General features: G+C 42.0%; 1 protein-coding gene across 1 annotated transcript; it reads left to right on the top strand.

Annotated features, from left to right (window-relative positions):
• The first annotated feature begins 1,729 nt into the window (after positions 1 to 1,729).
• Positions 1,730 to 21,544, top strand: LOC119736379 (histamine H1 receptor-like). Its single transcript, XM_038210393.1, has 2 exons — positions 1,730 to 2,122; positions 19,262 to 21,544. The coding sequence occupies exon 2, from the start codon at positions 19,379 to 19,381 to the stop codon at positions 21,410 to 21,412; it is 2,034 nt and encodes a 677-aa protein (XP_038066321.1). The 5' UTR covers positions 1,730 to 2,122; positions 19,262 to 19,378; the 3' UTR covers positions 21,413 to 21,544.
• Positions 21,545 to 24,063: the final 2,519 nt, after the last annotated feature.

The following is a 24,063-nucleotide window of genomic DNA, read 5'->3' as shown; positions in this document are numbered from 1 at the left end:
ACTACCCAAGCTTTCGAGTCGACTCAGAGAAACAAGTTAATTGCACACTTCAACCATCCTCTTGAGAGCCACGATGAATAATGCACGTAATGAAGTGGCTGCTCTCCTAAGTGTCATCGAAATCTTCTTATATCGCGGCGGCCGGTAGACGGCTAGCGTAATGGCGACTTGCCAATCTGCGGCTGTTCCCCTGTTGGAGGATTTTCAAGAAACGCGGGCAATGCGATTAACATTTTCAAGTGTTGCAATTTCTTCGTTGAAAATCCCGTTCCGACAGATTTATCCTTTGATAACTGCCATGACACATTGGTATATTGATATGTCGTTATAGTAAACCTATTACCTAACAGCTGGAAATCAGTACTCCATGCCGCATTAGAAAGGGCGCTCAAATCTTCTCGTTTGCTGGCGACGTGCGTACCTTATTCGACTTAATAATCAGTGTTGTAGTCGAGTACCTTTTTCCGAGTACCGAAGTACTTAGGTTAACGAGTGTGAGTACGAGTACTTGTACCTCCGAGTACAAGAAAAGGTCTCCGAGTAAGCTTGTACTTACGATTACGAGTACCGTAGTACGAGTACTTCTATTTCCGCATACGGCCATACGGTAAATGGTTCATTGTGCGTAATTGGCCCAGGCCCAGTCAGACCCACTCACGGCTAGCTGTTAAATGTGTTCCGGACGTGCACAGAGAAAAATCAGGAAACTTCGATTTCTCCGCAAGCCAATCAACCATTTCAAACTGAAAGTATTGATAAAATAAGGCCGTGGTAAGTCAAGCTATACCATTTTTTTCGAGTACTGCATGCTATTCGAGTACGATTACTTTGATGATCGAGTACAATTTCAACATGTCGCCGAGTACGTGTACTCTAAAAAAAAAAAAGTACTCGAGTAGTACTTGAGTACGAGTACCGAGTACGAGTACTACAACACTATTAACAAACATTATAGCAAACATCAATGTTGTTCCACCAAACCTTTATTCAAGACTAAAGTGCCTTTACCATTAATTTGTTATACTGCATAACTATGCCCGCGTTAGGGCACTTGCATTATAGTGCCTATTGAATGTATCGTGTGCAGCGTGAAACTAGACTATACTGTATCGTATATCCTTCATACTGTTCATAAAAAAGTCTCATTTTCTGTTCCCGCAGGTGTCAGAAATATGAAACCATACGAAATCAAAACAAACAGAGCATGTGTTCACTCTGACCAGCCTGTCACGTGACTCTTGTCAAAACATGGAATCGAGTGGCATAGCTTGGCTAGGCAAGTGAAAATTTATCCGGAATTAGTCCGGGCTTTTGGGTATTTGGACTTTGTAGCTAGCCTAGCCACTTGTGAATCCTTACGACTGTTGGAATAAGAGTGCAGGCGTCTCAACCCTAAGCCGCTTACTAATTCTTACGACTGTCAGAATAAGAGTGTGTACGTCTCTAATAAGGTTCCAAGGGCAGGTTGATGAATGCACAAAATGGCGTCTCGCCATCATGAATGGCCCTGGCACCGGGTTGCTCAGTCAGTTCCATTTTCTGGTAACCTTTGTATATAGGGCCTAGAGGTAAATCTTTATGGAATAGATGGCTTGTCTACAAGGTAATATCACAGCATGATTTCGGCGTTTGGAATTTGGCGGATTTGTCTTCGGCTTTACCTGCGAAAATGAACAGTAGGGGTTGATTTCTGGCTACCTCGTAACAAAATGTGCCACAAAAGTGACAGTAGGAAGAGTGCAAAAAGTCTGCATAGGAAAATGTGCTAGTTTCAATTGACAGACATCTTCACTTTAATATTTCAATTTGGTGCTCAACAACTTTTCATCACCTTATGCGTGAATTCGATGTTTCTACGCGACGACCTTGGATGCAAAGCCCTACTGCTGTCGAGGTCTTAAGTTCAGGAGTCGAAGTGTGGAATCTTAGAGTTGCTAACACTTATAACAGTGTCCCCTGCTTGCAACTAGGAGTTTTGCCCGCGTAGTGTCGACGTGTAAACCACATGTACTGCGTCTGTCAACCTGTCAGGGTTTTGCATGGTAGCATCATAGCGTGAAGGGTAAATTCACTTGCTTACTTGTGCTGTCGGAAAACTTAAGCTTGGACGGGGAAAGACAAGGTACGTACATCGTCACTGGTTTGTAAATAAACCTCACGGGGTCTTTTCAGGTGAATGTTCATTGATGAACGAGGGATTCAGCTGCAAATTTGATCTGCATGTAGCTTTTAATATAGTATGCTCATACATTTGAGAATGGTGTGTTTCTGTGTTGGCATTTTTTGAAACAAATAACAGCTTTTTAAAGTGAGTCCGAATAACAAGATGGAGATTGCAAGTAAAATGCTTCAAAGAAAACTGCAATTTTTCACTTGATATAGCTGCACGAAAATGTCGGTTGCATTAAGAATTTCTTTACGAAAAAAATCCCTACCCTCTACACCTATATGCTGTGAAATTGCTTTACCACTATACAAACATTGATGAAGGTCCCACTACACGAGGCTCAGCCCTATGTTATGGTGTGGTAGCGGCGCAGGAGTCATATATTGGTTCCTCTGACTTATCGGGGTAAATTGCTTAAAATTGATTTTCAATTGCAGAAATAATATTGACAATTGGCGGGGGCCGAGAACCCAAGGTCGAGCGTGTTTGCACATATCCCATCAATGATTTAACAGCCATTTCATCGTGGACATGTATAAGTGCGTGCACTGCATGATGAGATTCGTAATCGTCACGTTTCCAGACGTATGACTGTGATAGTATTAGCGCTGTTCTGACGTACGTCAAAGCCACCCGACTAGTCTCAATTAATGTTAAGCTTCCCGATTTGGGTTTCCGCGTGTAGCTTGTTTCATGCGATTTCACCATGTAACATTACACTGGTTTATCCATTATCATGCTATTCCTTTGACGATGAGTATCTATGCAAATGCAAATGTGGTGAACGCAGCAAGAACAGATCCAATTTGCAAATATGGCGATAATAATAATAATAACTGGATTTATAGAGCGCCAAATTGCCAAAGGATACAAGGCACTTTAACACAGAAAGAAGAACTACAGAAAGAACAACAGAAAAACAACAAGGGCGTACGACCATCTATGGTGTGGGGGGAAAAAATGGGTTTTGAGAGCCTTCTTGAAGGTTGGCACAGTATCGGAGTTTCTGATAGGGATGGGTAGACTATTCCACAATCGGGGAGCAGCAATAGAGAAGGCCCGATCACCTGCGAGTTTATTTGTTTTCTGGACAACAAGAGATTTCCCATGAGAAGAGCGAAGGGAGTGAGACCCAGTTCGAATTGAGAGAAGAGAAGAGAGGTAGTCAGGGGCAGAGGAGTTGAGAGATTTGTAAGTGTGGACCATAGTACGGATGCCAAACAGCTTTAGTACGGATGCCAAACAGCTTTTGCATAAAAAGGCCAAATCGAAAAAAAAATCCGATACCCTTGACAATTGGGAAAAAAGATTGTGGGGTGGTTAAACAAGGCGATTGAGAATATTTTGGATATCATTCTTAAGATGAGGAAAGACACAAGGGATATTAGGCTAGAGAAAGTTGTCGCGTCTTCATTTCGGGTGCTTTTGTACCATACGAAATATTGGGCCAAACTAGCTGCCTTTAATCACGCTAACGTCTCCGCATCGACTCAGCTCCAGGCTGTCAGTGTTTGATGAAATTGTCTGCGCGGACTCCGGCTGTAAACAAGGGGGAAAGGGCGTCGATTAAACTGCGCAGCGGAGATGTTACCTTTTGCCACGACTGGAGGGAAAGACTAGTGCAGAGATGATGAAGCGATTAAAGGCTGCGTTTCCCTCCGGATGTTTACAGAGAGCGTCTAATATAACTCATTCAACAGGCAGGATCGGAGAGAAATTGGATCTACACAAAATATTAGCCCAAGAGCACACTCTTTTCTAGAGATTGACACAGTTAAAGAATTCTTTTGTATGACAAGATCAAGTATTTTTCTTCAGTAATGGCTAAGCAGGGTTTGAACCGTACTTTCATAAACATTTATATATAATCTAGACAGGCAGACTGAAAAATCTTTTGGCTTCATGCAATCTTTTGGAATTGTCACATATTTATGACTTCTATTGCCATTTTTAACTCGAAAAGCTGAGGCATTTGAATATGGAATTTCAATGAAATATTCTCCCTTTGATAATTACCCTTTTGTACTATACTGCTTAGGCTATGCATGTGACATTAATTTTAAGCCGGACAAATTCTAAAGAACACTAGACTGAACAGATGCTTTTTTTCAATCAGATACAAAAAAGCAGAGCAACACAGTAAACTATAATCAGATTTAAAATGTGGAGTTCAATTTCTTGAGTCAACTTTTGACTTGATTTGAGTGGTCGCTGACAATGGCATGTAAATTGAGGTGCTTAAGTTGCCTTGTATTGACGTAGCCTAGCCTTTATCAATCCTTGGAGTGTCCATTGCAGTTGAAGTTTTTGTTCGCTCGTACCCCCCAGCCTGCAAACAGGGCGTTGGGAAGGGCTGATGCCGCTTCACAGAATCTTGTGAAGGAAGTACGGATGGCATTATGGGTAACTTAATTACCTTCGCAGGCAGCTGGATGTACCCCTGTAATAAAAGTCCCATAGACACCAGTGCTAAATGCCCACACTTGAAAATTCTTTTTTTAAATACTCAGATCTCTCGTATAGGTATTTAAGCTGCACAGAAAAATGATGATGAACATGTCATCTTTCATTTTCTTTTTATTATTTTGGTGGGTTGAGATTGACTTTTCGAGATATTCTCTCCCAAAGAAGACGACCCCTATTTTTCCCAAAGCGGAAAAGTAGCCATCTTGAAAAACGATCCCTCCACAACATGGCAAAATAGCGCCACTTTCGAGCCCAATTGCATCCAAAATGCTCAGAATTGGAAGCCCCAAGTCCGGGCCAGAGGTTCATTGTCATATCTCTTCAATTCCCCAATTTTATGGCTCTCAAAACTCTTTAATATAGAAAATTTTGAGGGGATGATTTTTATTCATGAGCTCGGCGGATGGGTTTAGGCCTATTTTCAGGTGTGCACCCAGCTATAGCGCCCTACGTATGATAAACAGCTGTAGCGCGTTTGTGTGCTGCGTACTACGTCACAGGTAATGCAAAATCTATCCAATTAGAGCTCAAAGAGATCATGCAGCCCTTCCCAACGTCCTGTTTGCAAGGCGGAAGTACAAGCACAAAGTTTGTGTGCCATGTTGCGCATGCTCAGTATCACACGAACACGTCTGCTGCCACCAAGCGACCGAGACATCTTTGATCTTCGACCGCTCTTCATGCTGAGTTGCAGTGTTTCAGCTTTGCTAGTCAAGGTTTGACAGTTCAATACCGGTGTCATATGAAATTCGGACTCGTATGAAAATCGGACTCTTTTTTCCTTTTATTGGTTAAACCCTCTCACGTGACCGGTCCCTGTCCTAATTATCTATGCATGAGCATGCGCAATACCACCAATGAGTCCGTATTTCATAAAACTGAATTCTGAATTCATGCTACACCGGAAATACAGGAGTGTTATCCGCACGTATCTACCAACAATGAGGTACTCAAAGCGCTGGAAATTATGTCTATTATTAAAGACAGGTAAATGAAGTTTATGAGAAATATTCGACCCATTATGTAGCACCTTATAAGGGTTTACAAGTTGCTGCGGCGCATATTGCAGCCATTGTCAGAACACCGGGGCAAACCCCTTCTCTTAGCCATAAGTGTTACTAGGTTCTTTATCGTGCATTACACAACACACGGGACCTACGGGCGAAGGACGAAGCAATAATGGTAAAGCGCCTTGCTCATGAGCACAAGCACCATTCCCACGGTCTGGATTCGAACCCATGTACCACGGCACACAAGTCGAACACCCGTAACCATCGGACCACAGCACCTCACATTTCAAAGAATCAACTGGAAACCATGCAATGAACGAGGAGAGGCCAAACACAAACTATAGCAGCAACATGCAGTTGGTAATGCGCAGATTAATTTCGGGATTTTTTTTTTTATGTATGAAGCCCTCGGGGTCGTCTGCCTTACATTTCTCTCATTGCACTTCGGTTTTAATTTTGGTCGAACTGGGAACATTCAGGAGAATCATTTCAGAATTAAAGTACCATTAACACAGAACTAGATCACACTTATTGTTGTTTTGCTCGCGTTACTTCGTCAGTGTAAAGACGATTTTCCGGCGTCAAAAACAAGGTTTTGCCCTGATATTTTGCAGGAAATTCGCAACCTCAAGCATCCTTGAATTTAGATTTTCACTGCTGTAAACTTCCCACGTGCGTAATTAACTTCTACACTTTCGGTGTAACATATCTGGCACGAGTGTGTGCAATTTACGCAAATGTTGGGACGGAACTGGGACCGCAAAGTGTGCATGAGTACCACATCAAGTGTAAACTAGATTGGATTCCCTTTAACAAAAGTGTTTTTCACAAACCTTCAGATGTTCAACGTGACACCGTTATATTTCCCGCTCTGACCTGATTTTTGGCGATCCTCTCAGTGTACCTATGTCACTGACTCATCATTGCCTAACTGACTGACTGACTGACTGACTCGCTCCCCATCACGTGTGAGTCGGACGGTGCAATCATATAGTATTAGCCAGTAACAACAATGAATTGGCTAAATCCGTCCCATTGTGTAGATCAGGCGAATGAAGAACACCTCCAGTGAATAGCCGCTGCCATTCTGAATCAATTGAATATAATTTTGTGCGCTCTTGCACCAGCTTTACTGGCCCGGTCTGGTCTTGTTTTAGTGTTTACTGGGTGATGTAAAGTTTTAATTGGCCTTGCATATGGTTTAAATAAACTTGGTTTATTTACGTGGTGTTTCGTTACAAATGATTGAGGCATCCAGGCTGTACTTATTGTGATTCGTATTTCAACATAAGAGATTTTTAAGGCATATATCGAGATTGTCTTTAGTTAAAATTAACAGTTATACTACATTAATCGTCACAATTTATACACGCTGACTAATTTCCAACGCCAAAAATGAAACGAATTTCCTTTGAGACAAAACGAATAGAAAAAGTGGCCATATTTCAAAACTATATAGCTAATCAATCAACTACATGTATTAGGAATTAGGCGAATATGGTATTTTTCATCCAATTCTATATTTAATGGAGTCTACGTTCAGTATTTGATCTCTGCTCCCTTCCCCGCCGCTAAAACCGCGACTTTATAGGCTAATTCCGTTAGATACTAAAACATTCATGTTTCATTCCATGAAGGTCGTAAAATGCTAAATACGTGACGAGGATGGACCAAGAATGCTTAAGCCTCGATTGTTTTCCCCGCGAATGAATTGCGGTACGTCAATTGGGTCTGAAGTGAACATATGCCGAATGCATGCAGATTAGAGCTTTAAACCCGTCCCTCGGGATGTCGAGTACAGGAACTAAACATCTTGTCTACAGGCCTTGGGCGAATCCTAATGAGCTTCGCTACTTTGGGCGTGTGGAGCTTAGAGGAGTTGCTCATTTTATTTTATGCTTTTTTATCGACAAAGGAAGTCCAAAATGAGGATTTTGCTGTCGTTCGAGAAAGCACAGTCCTGAATTCTAAACTTACAGGAACCCATTCATATTCCTTAGGGGAGAAAGATGCAATTACTGTAAAGTGTCTTGCCCAAGAACACAAGCAATTAACGTATAGATACTGCAGTACACGAGCCTAACAACTTAAAATCTTCCTATGGAACTCTATTCTTTATGTGCAAAGGAAGCAAAAAAATACATTAGCTGTCATCGGGCTGTTGGTGTCAAAGAAATATGATTTTATGATGTCGTCATTTTTTTTATAAGGGTTTATAAGGGGGGATAATGGATCTGCGACTGAGAAATAACATTTTCCTTTGAGACTCTGCAGCTTCGTAGAATCAGTGGCCAGACATTTTGCTGGGTCCCGCCGGGTACGCCTGTGGATATACGGTGGCTATATTTGCTCCCATGGATGACTTTAACTGCACAGGAAAAACACCGAGTTCCTCTTAAGCAGTAATTGCAATCGCCCACACATTATGCCCTGGGGCCATCTGATAACAACGTCATCAGCTTTTCGAGTCAGGTGGAAAAGTGCTGCTTGTTTTTATCCCTGCAAATTTCTCCTTTTGGAAATAAGACAAGTTTGAAAAAAGGTATAATATTGCAAGAAGAAACTTACAGTTCCTTACAGTTACTTACAGCACCATCTATTTATTTCCATATGTATTTATCTGTTGTCTCTTTGTGGCATTCATTTAGCATTACATTAAGTGTTTACATAACTGTATTATTCTTGTATCATTATTACTATTGAAGGTATGGAAATAAATGTTCTGTTGAATTGAATTGAAATTGAATTGTGTAGGATACAAGTTTAACAGGTCACTAACTCGATTTAAAAAAGAGGACATTTGGACTTGACATGAGACACGAAAGAGGTGTCGCAAAGGTTACACCTGTTATGTAATCAACTGGTTGTCATTCTGGCAAATTGACATGTTATTCATATGAGAAAGTGCTCTTTGACCTCCGAGGTACTATAGCGCCCTCAAGCGTCACTTGCAACCAATTGGTTTTCTTTCTGATTATAAAAACCATTTGCCGTGCTTACCTTTCTAGCTCACCCGTTAAATCGCTGCCAATGCCCTACCTGTCTTGACGTCTTTTCTACGCCATTTTTCGCTTGATGTGCAATTTTCGACCAATTTTTACTACCTCTGTTCACTCGTGAATTGAAGTACGCGAAAAATAGTCACCGAGTCTGTTTTCTAAATTCTACACCACATGGCTACAGCTAGATTTCCCTTTATGGCGTCGCTGATTAAAATTCTCTCTCAAAAGACTCCTACTTTTTCATCTTATCCGTGGTAACACTATAGAGCGGGACCCCCTTGACATTTTAATTACCATGGTTATCCCCGGGGGATTGGGAATGTTCGGCCCCGTTATTGGAGCCCATCACGGCCTGCGGGAGTTATACAACGGGATAAGTTGCCCGTAGTTCCAGTAGATGTTTGCACTCTTAGCACTGGCCGAGATTTCCCCGTAGATCTGATCTTCTACTCTCCTCGATGGAAAAAAAATAATGACGGATTAAATGTTAAACCTGCAGAAGAGGGTTTAATGGAATATGATGGAAAAAAGCTGGTGAACTAAATCATGTGTTTTCTATCCAGAATACTGCTTGTAAAATATCTACGACGCATCATCATAAGATGAAGGTTCCTTTTGTTTGTTTGTTGGTGCAGCTATAAAAATGAGATCAGTTTTTCAGGCAAGTCGCAAAATTGGTTCAATAGGTGTGTGTTTCAACTACCATTTTTTCGAGATTTCACTTTGTTCCAGACTTGTTGAACTATTATTTCGTGTAAAAGAAACCAAGCTTTGAAATGCTGGGAAGATGTTACTAGTAAAATTCTGAAAGACATTCGTCAACCTCTCATTAAAAACATCTAATGTGATTTTGCATTTCAAGGCCCGTCAGCTGCAATAGTTCCACACAGAAACACAGTGGGTTTTAATATATAAGTATATTTCATTTTTGTTAGTGCTTCAGTAATGCCCTTCTCACATTTCAAAGACTCGACTTCACTTGGCATTGCCATTTCCTGCCGGCTCTGTTCGCTGAATGGACAATGTCTTTCAGTGTCTTTCAATATTCAGTGAGTCTTTCAGGAACCTTTATTACCGTGAAATTGACGACACATGCACAGGAAATGAAGATGCGACTGTACATTGAGCATGACGATGAACACTTCTGACCGTTCTCTCCAATGCCGGCCTGCAAATGTCCGTACTTTCTCCATTCACATTTGCCTGTGCCGTGTAGCGTTTGCAAGAACGAATTTGACATCCGGTTACAAAACAGAAATCCTTTGGTCGTACCTCTATATAGCTTTTCCTTTTTTCTCTCTCTCTTCTCCAAACAGTTTTTATTCATGTTTTCAATGATAAGTAATCTGACTATTCCACGGGGAAGTTGTTGGGAATTTGCAATAGACGTTTCAGAGTTTATCAAGAAGGTCAATTTTATTTTTCAGCACTCTATGTATCGAATTATATTTTTTGTTCATGGTGTCTGGGGAATATCATGTGGGAACGACTTTGTATAAATAGATACTGCATGCTGGAAGCATTTGAGTCGGTTGAAATTATAGTCCATCGTAACTTATGTTTACGTGAAATGTTGGCATTTTAGCTGTGATTTACCAAGACAGTATAGATTTGCTGACCACATCTACAAAAACTGCAGTACTGAACTTTACAAGTAATAAATTTTCACTATATCCTATACATGTAATATGAACACCGTGTGAAATTGAAATAGATGTAGACCTAACAATTTCAGATAATTTTTTTCAAGGGGTGTGTTCTAAGGTTTAGGTGAAAATGAAGATCTGAACTTTAAAAGTGTCATTGCCCCTGTCATGGGGGATGTAATGGAGAAAATATGCCCACTTAATTTGAGCCAAATCACCTCTTAAAAGACTTCACATTTCAGCCGGTTTTTGCGTCAAGTGGCCCCACTTTATCACCAAATCGCACCTCGAGCATTGGATTCTCGAGTTGAGCCCTCGGAACACACTGCCGACGAAACGAAGAGTCCCCATGAGTAAGATCAGATCCAATTCTATTACCCGGAAAGTATTACGGAATAGCATTGATTTCTGGGCGCGAAACAAATAGGCGATATTGTGTTTCGGCGCGAGGGGTGGCCGTTCATACTTACCATGCAGAGTTAATGTCAGACACGGAGTTTGTTTGCACCCGCTACATACATTTTTTGACAATTGTCGGAGTCTGCCAGCGTCTACTTTGATATCCCCTGAGTGGTTCGATTGCAAAGTGCGACGAGAGTTCCATTTCATCATTGTGAATAACAAGGATATATGTTTCATGCCGGCTTCTAGGTAATATTATTACTGTTTATTGTACTTTTTCGTGAGCTCAACTGCTGCTAGAAGTTTATCGATCGCGATGTTTCAAAGAAGCCTATTTTGGCAAAATACCAAAGGTGCATAACCTCAGTGATGGATCTACGGGGATAGTTTAGGGCATTTAGCCCCCCCCCCCTCCCCTCCCCCTCCCCAACACCCCTGCGGCCGCAAAATTACACATGCCTACCAATCTCCCCTCTGGACAGCTTAATCCCCTCTTGAGCCGAACCTGCATCCAGGGGCCCTGTACCTCGCATAATGGTCACCATTAGAGAGCATTTTGTTTTTTGGTTATCATTATGCAACAATAATCACAACAAATAATTCATATCTGTTTCAGCGAACAGAAACGTATTACATTTGAGATGACCGCCATGCTTAAGCTTTGCATATTTCAATGTTTAAAGGCAACCTAAAATTTAACCTCTACAACGCATATCACTCTTTTGTGGTGGGAGGGGTGATATCTGGAAGTCTGGAGTAAGACATGGGGACTTAGGGTGCGGATTAGGGACAAGGAATTCAATATGATAGCCCAAGGGTTGGGATTTGCTCAAGGATTTGGTATACGATTACGGTTTGGGTTTAGTATATTCGGGTATGCTTAGGTTGTAGTGAAGAGCATGGAGGAAGAATAGGTCAGGGTTTGCTGAATTGTGGGTAATGGCTACGTGGATGTATCCTCCATGGATGAGTTGAATTATCAAACCTGTCTCATTTGAAGGGGTATTTCTTAAATTCATGGATGCACAACAGTTTCTGAAAGCGAAAGACACAAAATGCGACTTCTCAATGCGATTGATATCGGCCATACCAACAAAGGAATGGCACAATAGCATACAATCAACTAGTATACTGTATTCAATAAATCACATAGATTTAATTACCTCACGATCCTATACAAGATCATTTAGAATTCTTTGTGGGACCCCTATATAATTATGATGGATTCTTATACGGTCAGGAAATTTAGCCCATTGTGCCTCGTTGGCCACTGGCTCAAGAGATGAGCCGTAACGATAACAACCATTGCAGCATTACTTCAGTAGATCAGGAGAAAATACATTGTTTCAGTAGCAAATACATTACAGCTTTAATGCAGGTCCTTACCATCTACCGGTCACTTAGCCATTACTAAAACCCCAGAGCTTCCGATAGGAACATTAAACCATGCGTAACCGGTCTATGACTTCAGTCATCCAAGAGATTCTAGTCCCTAATCGGAACTCATCTTAGCGTGGTCAATCTAGCCAGTCGACCATCCCCGATGTCCTCCTACCGGAGCGAATAAACTCGCTTGCCCCTAGCCCCCCCCCCCCCCCCCCCATTCTCCCCGCTCCCCCGCAAATGCTGATAGCAATCTACCTAATTTTGTGAGTCAACGGGGCTTCTCTCGGAAAATCGTAGCTCATTAGGCCACTCAGCCTCTCGTGGATAAATCGAGGGTTTTACGAGAAAAAAAATAATCAAGATGTTTCAACCTGGAAAGTGCTTTTATGGGTGATTAGATTGCGAGTAACCGTTTTTCGCTGGCTGCGGGGTTGTACCTCAAACTTGCTGATTGTGAAAGGCAAACATTGGGGGATTGATCAGTGTCCTATAACGATAAAATAACATGAAAACATTAATGTGTGGTTCCATTACATAATGTTGTTGATGAACATTCGGTGCTTAGGCCTATAGCACAAATTCTTTCAAATGTATCACTCCTGCTCGTCGCGCCACGAGATCAATTATTATGTAGCAGTTTGAGATCAGGGCAGTCTGTTCTCCAGCCTCACAGACGAGCGTGTTATTGACAACTTACAACCAGAAATCGGCTATCTTCATTGCAAGCTCATTTTAAATAGCAGGATAATAGTTATAGCACCAATTAATTTCTAATGAATTAAAAAAAACAGTCCTGTCCTTACTCTAGCTACGTTTTGACAGTCACGTTTGCTGAAATTACAAGTGATCATCTGGTTCTAAAACATGAGACGACTAACGATTGAAATTATAGATGTTGCGGTCTAAAAGAAATATAGAGACAAGAAATCAAGACGAAGGAGGAAGTGGATTTCAATGGATTTAATTTCTGTTATTTGGCATTCGTGATTTAAGGGGTTGCGTAAAGAGTTGACAAAATGAAATATAGTTTGTAATGTGTAAATCGATCGAGACGTCTAGCCAGAAGCCTCCCCGACAGGCAACCTCGCTACCCGTAAGGGATTACTTCACATGTGATGGTTGTCATGGTGACACACGGCAGAGATGCGGTTATGTCACGGCTGACAAGACCCGGTCATTTCCTTGTAAGATTTCGTGCTCAATATGGAGGAAGATGTAAGGGTATTTATTGTGCGTAGTGTTACTGATTCACGTACACCTTGTTTGAATTTGTTACCACTGTATGAGTTGGTGTCTCACTCATGCGTAAGTTGCATTCCCCGTGCTATTTTCGAGTTTCATCCCGAAAAATAATATCATATTCTAAATTGCTATTTTTCTAGCAATACTAAGGTTATTCACTTATATATAAAACATCAACCGAAAAATCAGCTCATGTTTAGTTATTACTTTACAATTTCGAATTATTGGCTGCCAGACAATAAAACGATTTTCGCAGAGAGTAGGCTGGTTCCTGCCCCACAATCAGTGTCGATAATGTACAGACAGGGAGCCAGTCTGCTCGCAAACACGTGCCAAAGGAAAATGTGTTCTTTTTCAGAGGGTTGCAGGTGTCCAACGAGAGGGGGGGGGAATATTATTGTTTGGTTGAAATAAAACATACATACGACCAAAAAAAAAAAAATTCGCTGCACCTGGCACAGCAGCCAAAAAGCAATGACGCTCACGCGCAGGTGGTATACGCACGCGCTCAATGCTCCGTCGACCAATCCGATTCAAGTGGCTTCGTCATACACACACACGCACAACTGATTACTAGCGGCCATTGGCTATAAACACGCAGCTTTGCACTACTTCCGGTGTAGCGTGAATATCCGACTCCATGAAATGTGGACTCATTGTAGTATAGCGCATGCGAGAGTACGATAATATGCTATTTTAGGATCATAATGGAAGAGTGACCTGTCACGTGCAAGGAATTAACCAATAAAAGGGAAAAAGGGGTCCGATTTTCATAGAAGTCGGATTTTCATATGACACCGGTTCCATGGTTCCAATGCTACACCGTGTGCAGTACGCATGGGTAAGTTGAATTGACGTCACACTTACGAACCGGATAGGGTTACCGCATGAAGGAACGCGTGGTTCCACCCCTGTCAGTGGCTCCCTAATTTTGTTCGCTAGACAGAATTATTCGTTATCTCAACACTTTGCTTGCAAGACAGATAATAGCATGTTTTATGTGGCTAGGATGGCGAACTGGATCGTGTAAAGATTATCGGACAAGATTACATTAATCTCGTCAAGGTAAACGGATTAATGATGGATAAGTGAAATAAAGTGACCTGAAACTTCTTATAGGGTAAAGCATTGCAACTTCTTGTTTTCTGTGTTTTCCAGTACTCCCATAGGCCTATGCTTCAATAGCCCATGGATTTTGTACATTATAATTAGGAAGATAGGTTTTAAATTTTAAATAGTGTTGCCAAACACACAAAAATGCGTAACACCAGAAGTAATGCTTTTCTTGGGTCTGGTAGCTCAACATTGGTTTTATTCATCATAATCAAAACAAAGCTTGGAACAAGGCAAGGAATAAGATTAAGAATGGCAAGGCTACCAGACGATTTGGAATGTCTGCGCACTGCAAAAAACAAAAACACAGAATATCTAAGAACAAAATGATAATAGTTTTCCAAAAACTCTATTTTGTGTTACATGTTTAAAGTTTGTGATACAATATTAGCCAACTATAATGTTAAGCGTTGATAATTCATTAAATACTTGAATTATTTCCTTTGATTCTCTCCTGTGAGCATAATGTCTACTTTTTGGACCTTTGATGCGGAACAACTCTGGGGAACAACAAAACAATAATAATACACGAGTGTCACTGTATAGAGGACATTCTTTTTCAAAAGCTCCTATGTAACCATGCTGTGAACGTTTTCAAGGTCCGTGGATTTATCAACGCGGTTGGAATATAATTTAAACATCGACATTGACCGCTGAATTGTGCACACCGTTTGAGCCAAAAGGACAAGCTTTTAAGTGGATTTTACGAGATGTTGTGAAGGTCAGTAAAGCTATGTCTTGAACAATTACAGCTCAAGGTACCTCTTCCAGCAATAATGAAATCCTTCAACCACCCTTCCGGAGAGAATCTAAAGACTTACAATTTCGCCATTGTCCCTGAGATCCAGGTACGTGCGCGGTTTAATCACTCAACGATATACTAAAGGCATTGTGAATCAAAACAAACGGCTGTGCACCACAGAAGTTCCTTCCAGAGAAATCTTATTTTCCCTTTCACTGCATTGTTTCTTGTCATTCGATTACATGGCACTTCAACGCACAGCTGCTTAATAATGTCGCTTTGTACTTTTGGCTGCATTTGTCGAGGTGTATACATTCCCTAACCAGAGATTGGTAATTATATGGCCATTGAAGAACCTGCATTGTTCATTGTCTGGAAGGAAAGGTACGACGATGACCTTATCAATTGAGCATGGAACGATAAGGCAGATGCAATTTCAAGACATCCAAGGCCTTGTTTAAAACTAATACAAATTTTGTTCAGGACTTTTTCTTGCAAGATTATTAAACTAAACATTTCGAGCGAGACAAAACACCCACACTACCGCTGTCAGGTTGATAGCATTCCATGTAAATAACTTAGTTCTAGAGATTGGACGAATTCTTAGTAACACCTATATAATTTTCGATGATGTTCAATCCATTACATGCCGCAAACATGGCCTATATAAAGCCAATATCAAAACCCTAAATCAGCAGTTGTTGGCCTTAAAGAATTTTCCTTTTTCTTAAACTCACCATCCCAAATTCCAATCTTACCCTAAGCCCTTTGGGTCAATGTCTAAATATACCTCTTGAGTAGAATTTTGTAATCCTCTCTCCTCCATTAGCTACTGTATCAACATGCACCCAAACTCTCCCTTTACCAAGGTACTTTCGTTTGAACGGAACCCAATGAGGCATAGCAATTGGTGGAGCTCGTCTCTTCATTATTGGCTCCCCAAGGTGTGACAACCCCATACGGTTCCACTGTTAAGTATTTCTTTTCTGCCTGGTCTATTCCATTATCATACCTTTCAGAAAAACCAATATATTTTTAAATGGCTGTTCTTATGGGGGGAAAAAGCACACACGGCACTTTTCATTAAGAGGGGCCTTTCTTTTTTAATCTCAGAGGACTGTTTCAATTCTGTTAGAATTTGTGATGCAAGGTTGTTTTTTTGTATTGCGATCTTTGGGTGCAAAGGCGTGCACAGGAATGACATTTGGTTTTTTAAACGGTAAATGTGTTGAGTTCATTTCGAGTGTCAACTGGACTCGATATGCTTCCTGTAGATAGCAAGACTGTATAATGACAATTATCTGAATTCATTATTTGATTGTATAAGTATTGCACAATTATAATAATCATGTCGTAAAACTTCACTTAGAAACTCGAACTCATGGTGCATTTTCGAAATGTCATCTGTTAGACTTTAACGCTCAGAAATTTACACCAATTTTTAAGGCTCAAGATATTGAATTTGTTTAGGTGACGTCCTTAAACCTTAAAAATAGGGGTATGTTATCGGCTGGTTCCGAGCTGCTCGATGCTGCTCGATTTCCTTCAGACATGGCCTGGCACGAGATGTAGCAGCAATTGATTCCTACGGCAGTTTACTTCCGGAAACCCCTGTACTATTTGGCGGTACGGTACGATATTTGGCGAGCACGTTCAGGCGTCCCGTTCGGCAATTAGCAGCGCTTGGCCGTGTTTGCACCTCTCGTGGTGTCTCGACAACCGATCGTCTTCAGCCCCCGTCGTCGAGAGATAGCAAACGGGCCGGTAATTACGATGCGCAGTGGTCGAGGGTGCGGTGTTATGCCTTGTAAACCAGGCAATTCGCACGCGCAGCTGCGCGTGGGGTGTCACATTCTAGCCTCTCTGTAGCCCAGATTCCTTCGTATCGGCTTGGTGAGACTTGGAGCCGCGATCGAAGGGGCCACCTAGGACTAACCCCCCTTTTCATGTCAGCCAAGGCTCGATCCTCAACTATCTGCCGAAATACCATCCTCACTCAGGTATTTTATTGCCCGCGCCGACAAAAATCAATCTAAAGGTGTTAAAGGGTGAGTCTGGTAAATGCTCCTCTCTTGTCACTCTGTTGGACCGGCGCCGACTGTCGCCGACATTACGAGCTGGGAAGCATCATACTCTGGATGTGATGTACGAACACCTTCCGGGACCGTGACCAGCATCGAAACATTCGTGTGGAATTTAATGCGTTTAACGGTCGGATTACCAGGTAGTTTTATCAAATTTTAGCTGAAGAAAAATTGTGGTCTAACTTTCGTTTTTGAAAAGAATTGCACCGAAACATCTTCAATTTTATTTACCTGCTTTGTTTTGTCTCTTTTTAATTTTAAAACAGTATCCTCTTTTTTTGCAGGCAGCATTTGATACCTTGGTCTCCAAATTTTCTTTCGCCTTTTGTGCGCAGGCTTACGAGCGCCAAAAGAAGTAGTGTGATTGAGTTATGTGGGAAAACCTGCAACATCACGTAACGTAAGAGTGCCTTACACTGCCCACACGCCCAATTCTACTGGCAAAATGAAAGTAACCAAATATGAGTTCATGAGATTTGCAACGTGAACCCAAATTGGCCAACTTCGCGGGCAAATTTCCTCCTACAGTTACAATTTGTTTGCCCGTGTCGTCCTTGAGACAAAATGGAATAAGACGGCATGCTGCGTCAATCTCCGGTGATAGTCGTCAACACATTTTCTTTCGTAACATTCACCTTATAATGGGAGTTACGCTGTCTGCCCACACAAACATTACCATGGAAAAGTAGTTTACGTTTTGGTTACGAAACCGTTGTAATGTTTAATGTGCTGGCGTTGAACACTGAACAAATCATGAAATACTGTACGTTTAAGATTGTTCTGCTTTATAAGACAAATAGAAAAGGACAGGCGGTGCATCCTCTCTCCTTTCAGTCAGTTTGCAAGGAGAGTTTTTTTTCTGAAGAGGCCTGTAGGGAAAAGAAAGATTCGCTACAAAAATTGATGTTTCGAGGTCTATATTAAAATTTCAAATTTGGAATGTTGGTGAAACCCCGGAACCTAATTATCAAAGGGCAATGATGTTGACGTTTTTTTAACACGTGAATATTGTTAAGCCTTTTTTTTCAATCTGTTTCGTGACACCGTACATAACCTCAGGTTTTCCAACGGAACGGGGCTTACCAAGAAGTATTTTAAATGAGGTCCCTCTGTTTCATATCCTTTCACAGATACCGTACTAATTTGTTTTCAAACACGATGCTTATAATCCAATCTTCTAACGAAAAAAAACACGAATCGTTTGACGTCAAGTGTGACGTCATGCCTGTCAAGTACAAAAAGCGAACAAAACTCTTTTTCTTGCCCCCTTCCGCTCCATATTGCGCAACCTCTTTAAGTCTTCCCCTAGTAAGTGCCCCCTGCGAAAAAAACCCCTAAATGCGCCAGCCCCCCCCCCCCTAAATGTCGCCCACGTAGGCCCAAGTAACGCAACGGAGTGGAAACCAATCTTTCTTTCATTGTGCACGTTGAGAGCAAATCAAGAGTGATTATCCCTTTAATTTTCTTCGGTGTGAAATTAATTAAAAATTAAGACTGCTAGGCCTACGGGAAATGGACATTTGCATGTTGGCATTATTGTTTCTTTTCCTAAAAACAGAATAGTCCCGCTGCACGTTGTACGCTTTCAAAAAATGCATGCGAAGTTTATAAATGCATATTTATTTTGCAAACGAGGAAATCACCTCGCACACAAAAACGAGCATACGTGAACATGTAGGTGTAAATGCGCCATCGGAAGGTTCAAATTCATCTTGTTTTTCCCATTTTTAGGTGACTCGGTCCTAATCCTATCACGCGAAAGCGCTATACGAGAAAGAAAAAAACCCACGCACCCTGGCCACTGAATACGGCAACCGACCGATGTAACGTCCCCAGAGGCATTGTTATCCTTGTGTTAGTGACGTCTGCACACGGATTTCTCCCCGGGAAACTTGAGCCAGACTCCCCGAGGGTGGGGTTTTTAGATTTTGACCTCACGAATCTCCCACGCTGTATGACTTTGTCTCATCTCTGTCTCCTGTTTTCTCTTTTCCTCTTTAGAGCCAAAGAAGGACGTCGACACACTAAGATGCGGGTGTAGATAGACAACCCCTAGCGATCTCGTTTGCGGGGAACCGTCTGGATGATTTGGGACTCCTCGATGGAAATTGAAGGAGTATGGCTTCGGGGGCGCTCTGGACTGAGCACGCTTCTTTGTATGAGGTCTCTGGGGATGGAGGACCTGTCGCCAGCCCAGTCTACGTGCTCTACACCAACACCACCGGTTTGCCGAGCGGCGTCTGGCACAACGACACGCTGACCTACGGGGTAGGTCCGCGGACTATCGGGATCGCGGTACCCTTCGCTACTTTCATGACCCTCTTGAGCCTGATCACCATCTTCGGTAACTCGCTAGTCATATACGCCGTCAGGACGGAAAAGCGACTACAGACGGTCAGTAATTACTTCATCGTCAGTCTTGCCGTGTCGGACCTTCTGATCGGAATTATCGTCATGCCTATTAGTACTATCTACTTTGTGAGTGGGGATTGGGTGCTAGGGCTGGTCGTCTGTCAGCTCTGGTTATGCATCGATTACGTGTCCTCCACCGCCTCCATATTCAACCTCCTCGTGCTAAGTCTGGACCGCTACTGGTCCATTCGCTTCCCGCTCAAATACATGCGCAAACGGACCGGTAAGCGAGCCACTATTATGATCTCATGTGCATGGCTCTTGTCCTTTCTGTGGATTATACCAATCACCTGCTGGCATGCAATCTTCAATCAAGGTAACCGCGGTGTACCGAGCAACATATGCGACACCGAGTTCGGAGAGAACAAACCCTTGAAGGTAGGAACCGCCATCGGGAATTTTTACGTACCTCTTGCCTGTCTGATTTGTATATATGCAAAGATTTTCCACGAGATCCAGAAACGTTCCAAGATGGTTCTGGGGAGGCGGTCGGTAGGAGGGACGCGGAAAGCTGCTCGGAGTGGCAACAGTCTCCCATCTAAGGGGACCGATGTTGAGTTGACACGAGTCGACGATGCAACCTGGACACCAGACTATGACGACTCCATTAGTACCAGTAAAGACACGTCGAATGAGACCCCTGATCAGACGGAAAATAACAGTAGTAGTCCCAGCAGCGATAGAGGGCGGGCTATTAAGAAGCCCAAACGAATCAATAACCAACTGAGGAATATATCGAACCTAACCCTGCTCACCGTTGGTTTGCACGGCATAGTAGACCCAGAGGCAGTAAGGAAAGCAGCTGCTGGCAAGGACACCTCCCCAACAGCCTCTACTAGGGGATCATGCACCAGGAGCCCGTGTTGCCATGGAGATTCTAGAATTAGAGAAACTCAATTTTTATCGCCAGGCGATGCCGCGACTCGAAAGGAGCCCAGCTCGCGCCATCGCCACCACGTGATCGCTGCTAAAAACTCATTAGATCGGGACAAAGGTACATGTGCGGCAAGTGAAGAACTCAGACCGCTCAGAAGCAGGACTTACCAAACCCAAAACGGCAGCAAGAAATCCATTCTGAGACGAAACAGCACGGTGGAAGGGGACTCCGTGCCTAACGGGAACCTGTCCTCAAGAAAAATCTCCTTTTCCACGGAGGACCTGCCAGGGCGGAGCGGTAAGTCATCTCGAATCGGATGCATGCCGACGAAGAAGAAGCTAACTGCGGAGTTACGGGGTAGCGAGGTAGGTAGGGGCGAACGGGAGACCAAGGGTAGACGGAACGGGGTGACGTCCCGTCTGCTGAGCGTGGAACACCGGATAGATGCCTCAGCTAGCAACACTGAAAGTGACGAAGATGTCTTGAACCATCCACACCACCATCACCACCAGCATCACATCCATGCCAACTCACGCGGTAAGTTCTCCCTGTCTCGATTCAGCATGAGACCCGGACGTGCCACGGAGACCCTAAGACGCATCCGGAAAATGTCCTTGAGCAAAGAGCGAAAGGCAGCCAAGCAACTTGGCGTCATCGTGGGCTGCTTCATCTGCTGCTGGGTTACCTACATGGTCTTCTTTATGATTGTCGCCTTCTGCTCGCATTGTATCGATCCTGACGTGTACTTTGGAAGTATATGGCTGGGCTACATTAACTCCACACTGAATCCAGTCATCTACCCGATGTGCAACTCAACTTTTAGGAAGGCTTTCAAGAAGATACTCCGTATCAAGAAGAGATGAGGGAGGGCAGTCAAGATGTAGTCATGTCCTTGAAGGACAATGACAAGCCAATGACAAGTCAACAAGTCAATGACAAGTTAATGACAAGTCCACGACAAGTCAATCACAGTATGAGTCAAAAAGAAAGTGACCTTATGAGAGAAAAAAAATATTTAAAAAAATATGCGGCTCGCTCCATTTAATAAAAATAACATAGGGATAAAGTACATAATTATTGACTAGTAACTGTGAAAATGTCACGTAATTTGCAGACTATGTTGACAAGTAATGTCTATTTTAATACAAACCTCGCAAAATTCAGCTGTCCACCAATTTACCGTTCAAATGCAATGAAACAAGGACGTTTTCTGCCTTCATGAATGAGCTAAAATTTGCACAGAAAAACAGAAATTACCGTCATTGTTCAAGAAAACAAAAATCCTCATAGTGAAAACACAAAATCTGACAGTAAAAATAACGTTTCAGTAAAATTCATTTGTTCCTGAATGCCTGTGTGCAATCTCTGGTTCTCACTCAGCTCAATAGCTTCAAACCCAATTCCATGGACAGCTAGCTGTAAAAAAGAAATGAGTTGTTTTAGTAAAATATGCATTACTTCTCATAGCATGGATCAATTTCAGTAATTCCTTTTTCAAATGAGTGACAGAACATGCTCGTTTAATAAATGCTTCGTTGATGTATCAATTTAAATTGCTCTGATAAGGAAAAAATATCATGAATCCAGGTCACTTTATTTTTGACTCCCCCTGTCTAAGCGAATGACAAGTCAATGACAAGTCAAAAAATGACAAGTCAATGACAAGCTATTTAGTTCCTGTCAAGTAGCAATTCAGATATTGTAATGCATTATTTGTCATTTTCATGTAATATGAATTGTGATTGACTTGTGAATTCACTGATGGTGGATTTGACTACGACTGGGAAGGTGTAGTGCTGCAATGTCACATTTCTAATTGTATAAATTGTACAAATCAAAGAAGACATTTTTTTTTAAAGCTACACAAAATTTATGTGATGTCTATAGAATGTGCTGTTGAATATACATTTATTATTATGTGCAAAAAACACTTATCTCTGAGCAATTTTCAACGAAAAACGCTGTAGGAAGACTTTACGGTAGATCGCACAAGATTATTGGCCAAAGACTTGGGTTTCTGAGTTAACTCTGGACTTCAATATCGTAGTGAAATGTTCCTTAAAATTTCCTTTTTATGCAAAAACCAGTGTCCTTTTATTCATGATTGACAGGCAAATATGTTACAGATTGTTGAGAGTATTTTTTGTTAGAATTACGATCCCTAAAATACAGGCATGTTTGTATTAAAAGCAAAGGTTTCTACAATGTTGCATTATGCATATTGCTGAAAACCGACGTTGGCACCAATTATGTTCAATGTCAAGTTAGCTACAACAACTTTTTCACTGCTGTGTCGTGTTGTTTGTCCGCTGGGGTCATTTTTGTTGCGGGCAGAATAATCACAATCTTACCCCGGAAGGGTTGTATAGTAGAGACTTTTACCTCTTTAATTCATCAACTGCTCAACACTCTTTCCGCAAGGTGCTGGATGCACCTGCGAGACACGCGCTGTACATACGGCTGTGGATGATGTGCGTGTATGTTTGGTTTCCATCGCATTCGATGCTGATGCGTCTTCTTCCGGTCTGGCTATCCGGCACGAAGCTGCCGAGGGATCCTTCCAAGCTGCCTGCTATTGCCACCTCCAGATGCTTGTGTTGTTTTAATAATTCAATAAATCAACTTTGTCACCGATTGATTTGAATTATTGAACACGCGACAAGGGTCACCTTGCAAAAGAAATCACACATTTTTATAACTTCCCTGTGGATTTCTTAGATTAGACGGGATGGCCTCTTAGAATCACAAAGATACAAAATGTCCATTAAAATGAACTAGCAATCCATAAAATGTCACTGGTAAAGAGAATCGCGGGCAATCCCGACCGTCGTAAACGATGGTACTGCAGATCGTTGGTCTGGGTTCATACTAGTCTTAGCTCAAGAGGGGGGTTGAGATTATGCGAGCATTTAATCTCGTCTTGAAGCAAGACCAAATTGAGATATGTGTAACTCTTCTCCATTTGTTGCCTGTGTTTATGCATGTACATCTGGATATAGAAATATGAGTTTTATGAGAAGAGAGAAAGAAGATGATTGATTGAGAAAGGCACGTGTGTTGGTATTGAGGTGTTATCAGGGAAACTCGTTCCACCCCCCGCCCCCTCCCCACCCCCAAGCAGGGAAGCATGATTTTTACAGTAATGATTATAAAAAGAGAGGAACTGTAGTGTGTGACAGTTGGGGAGGGGGGGTTCCTTGATGCCGAGATGTTGAAGATTTTCTCTGTATTTTTGGTATATTTGGGTTTGTCACATTTTAAACCACACAAGTTAAAATCCCTAGAAATCTTATAGGCCAAGATGCTTGGTCTTAGTTTTGACAAAAACAAAGTCAGTGGGATGTTTTTTCCACTTCTCGTTCATAGTGGCGGAAAAACATTTCCAAGATTGGCATCGTGTTGGACTGTTGTGTTCATGTTATTGCAATTAGTAAGAACCTTTACATAGAAGCGTGCGTGAGAGAGCATGGTATTTTAAAGCATTCGTGATGGCATGTTTGGATCGCTCTGCTCT

Source organism: Patiria miniata, unplaced genomic scaffold (genome assembly GCF_015706575.1).
Source record: "Patiria miniata isolate m_02_andy unplaced genomic scaffold, ASM1570657v1 HiC_scaffold_3, whole genome shotgun sequence".
Lineage (NCBI taxonomy): Eukaryota > Metazoa > Echinodermata > Asteroidea > Valvatida > Asterinidae > Patiria > Patiria miniata.
Note: the sequence above shows the minus strand (reverse complement) of the source record. Positions and strands in the feature narration are given on the sequence as shown.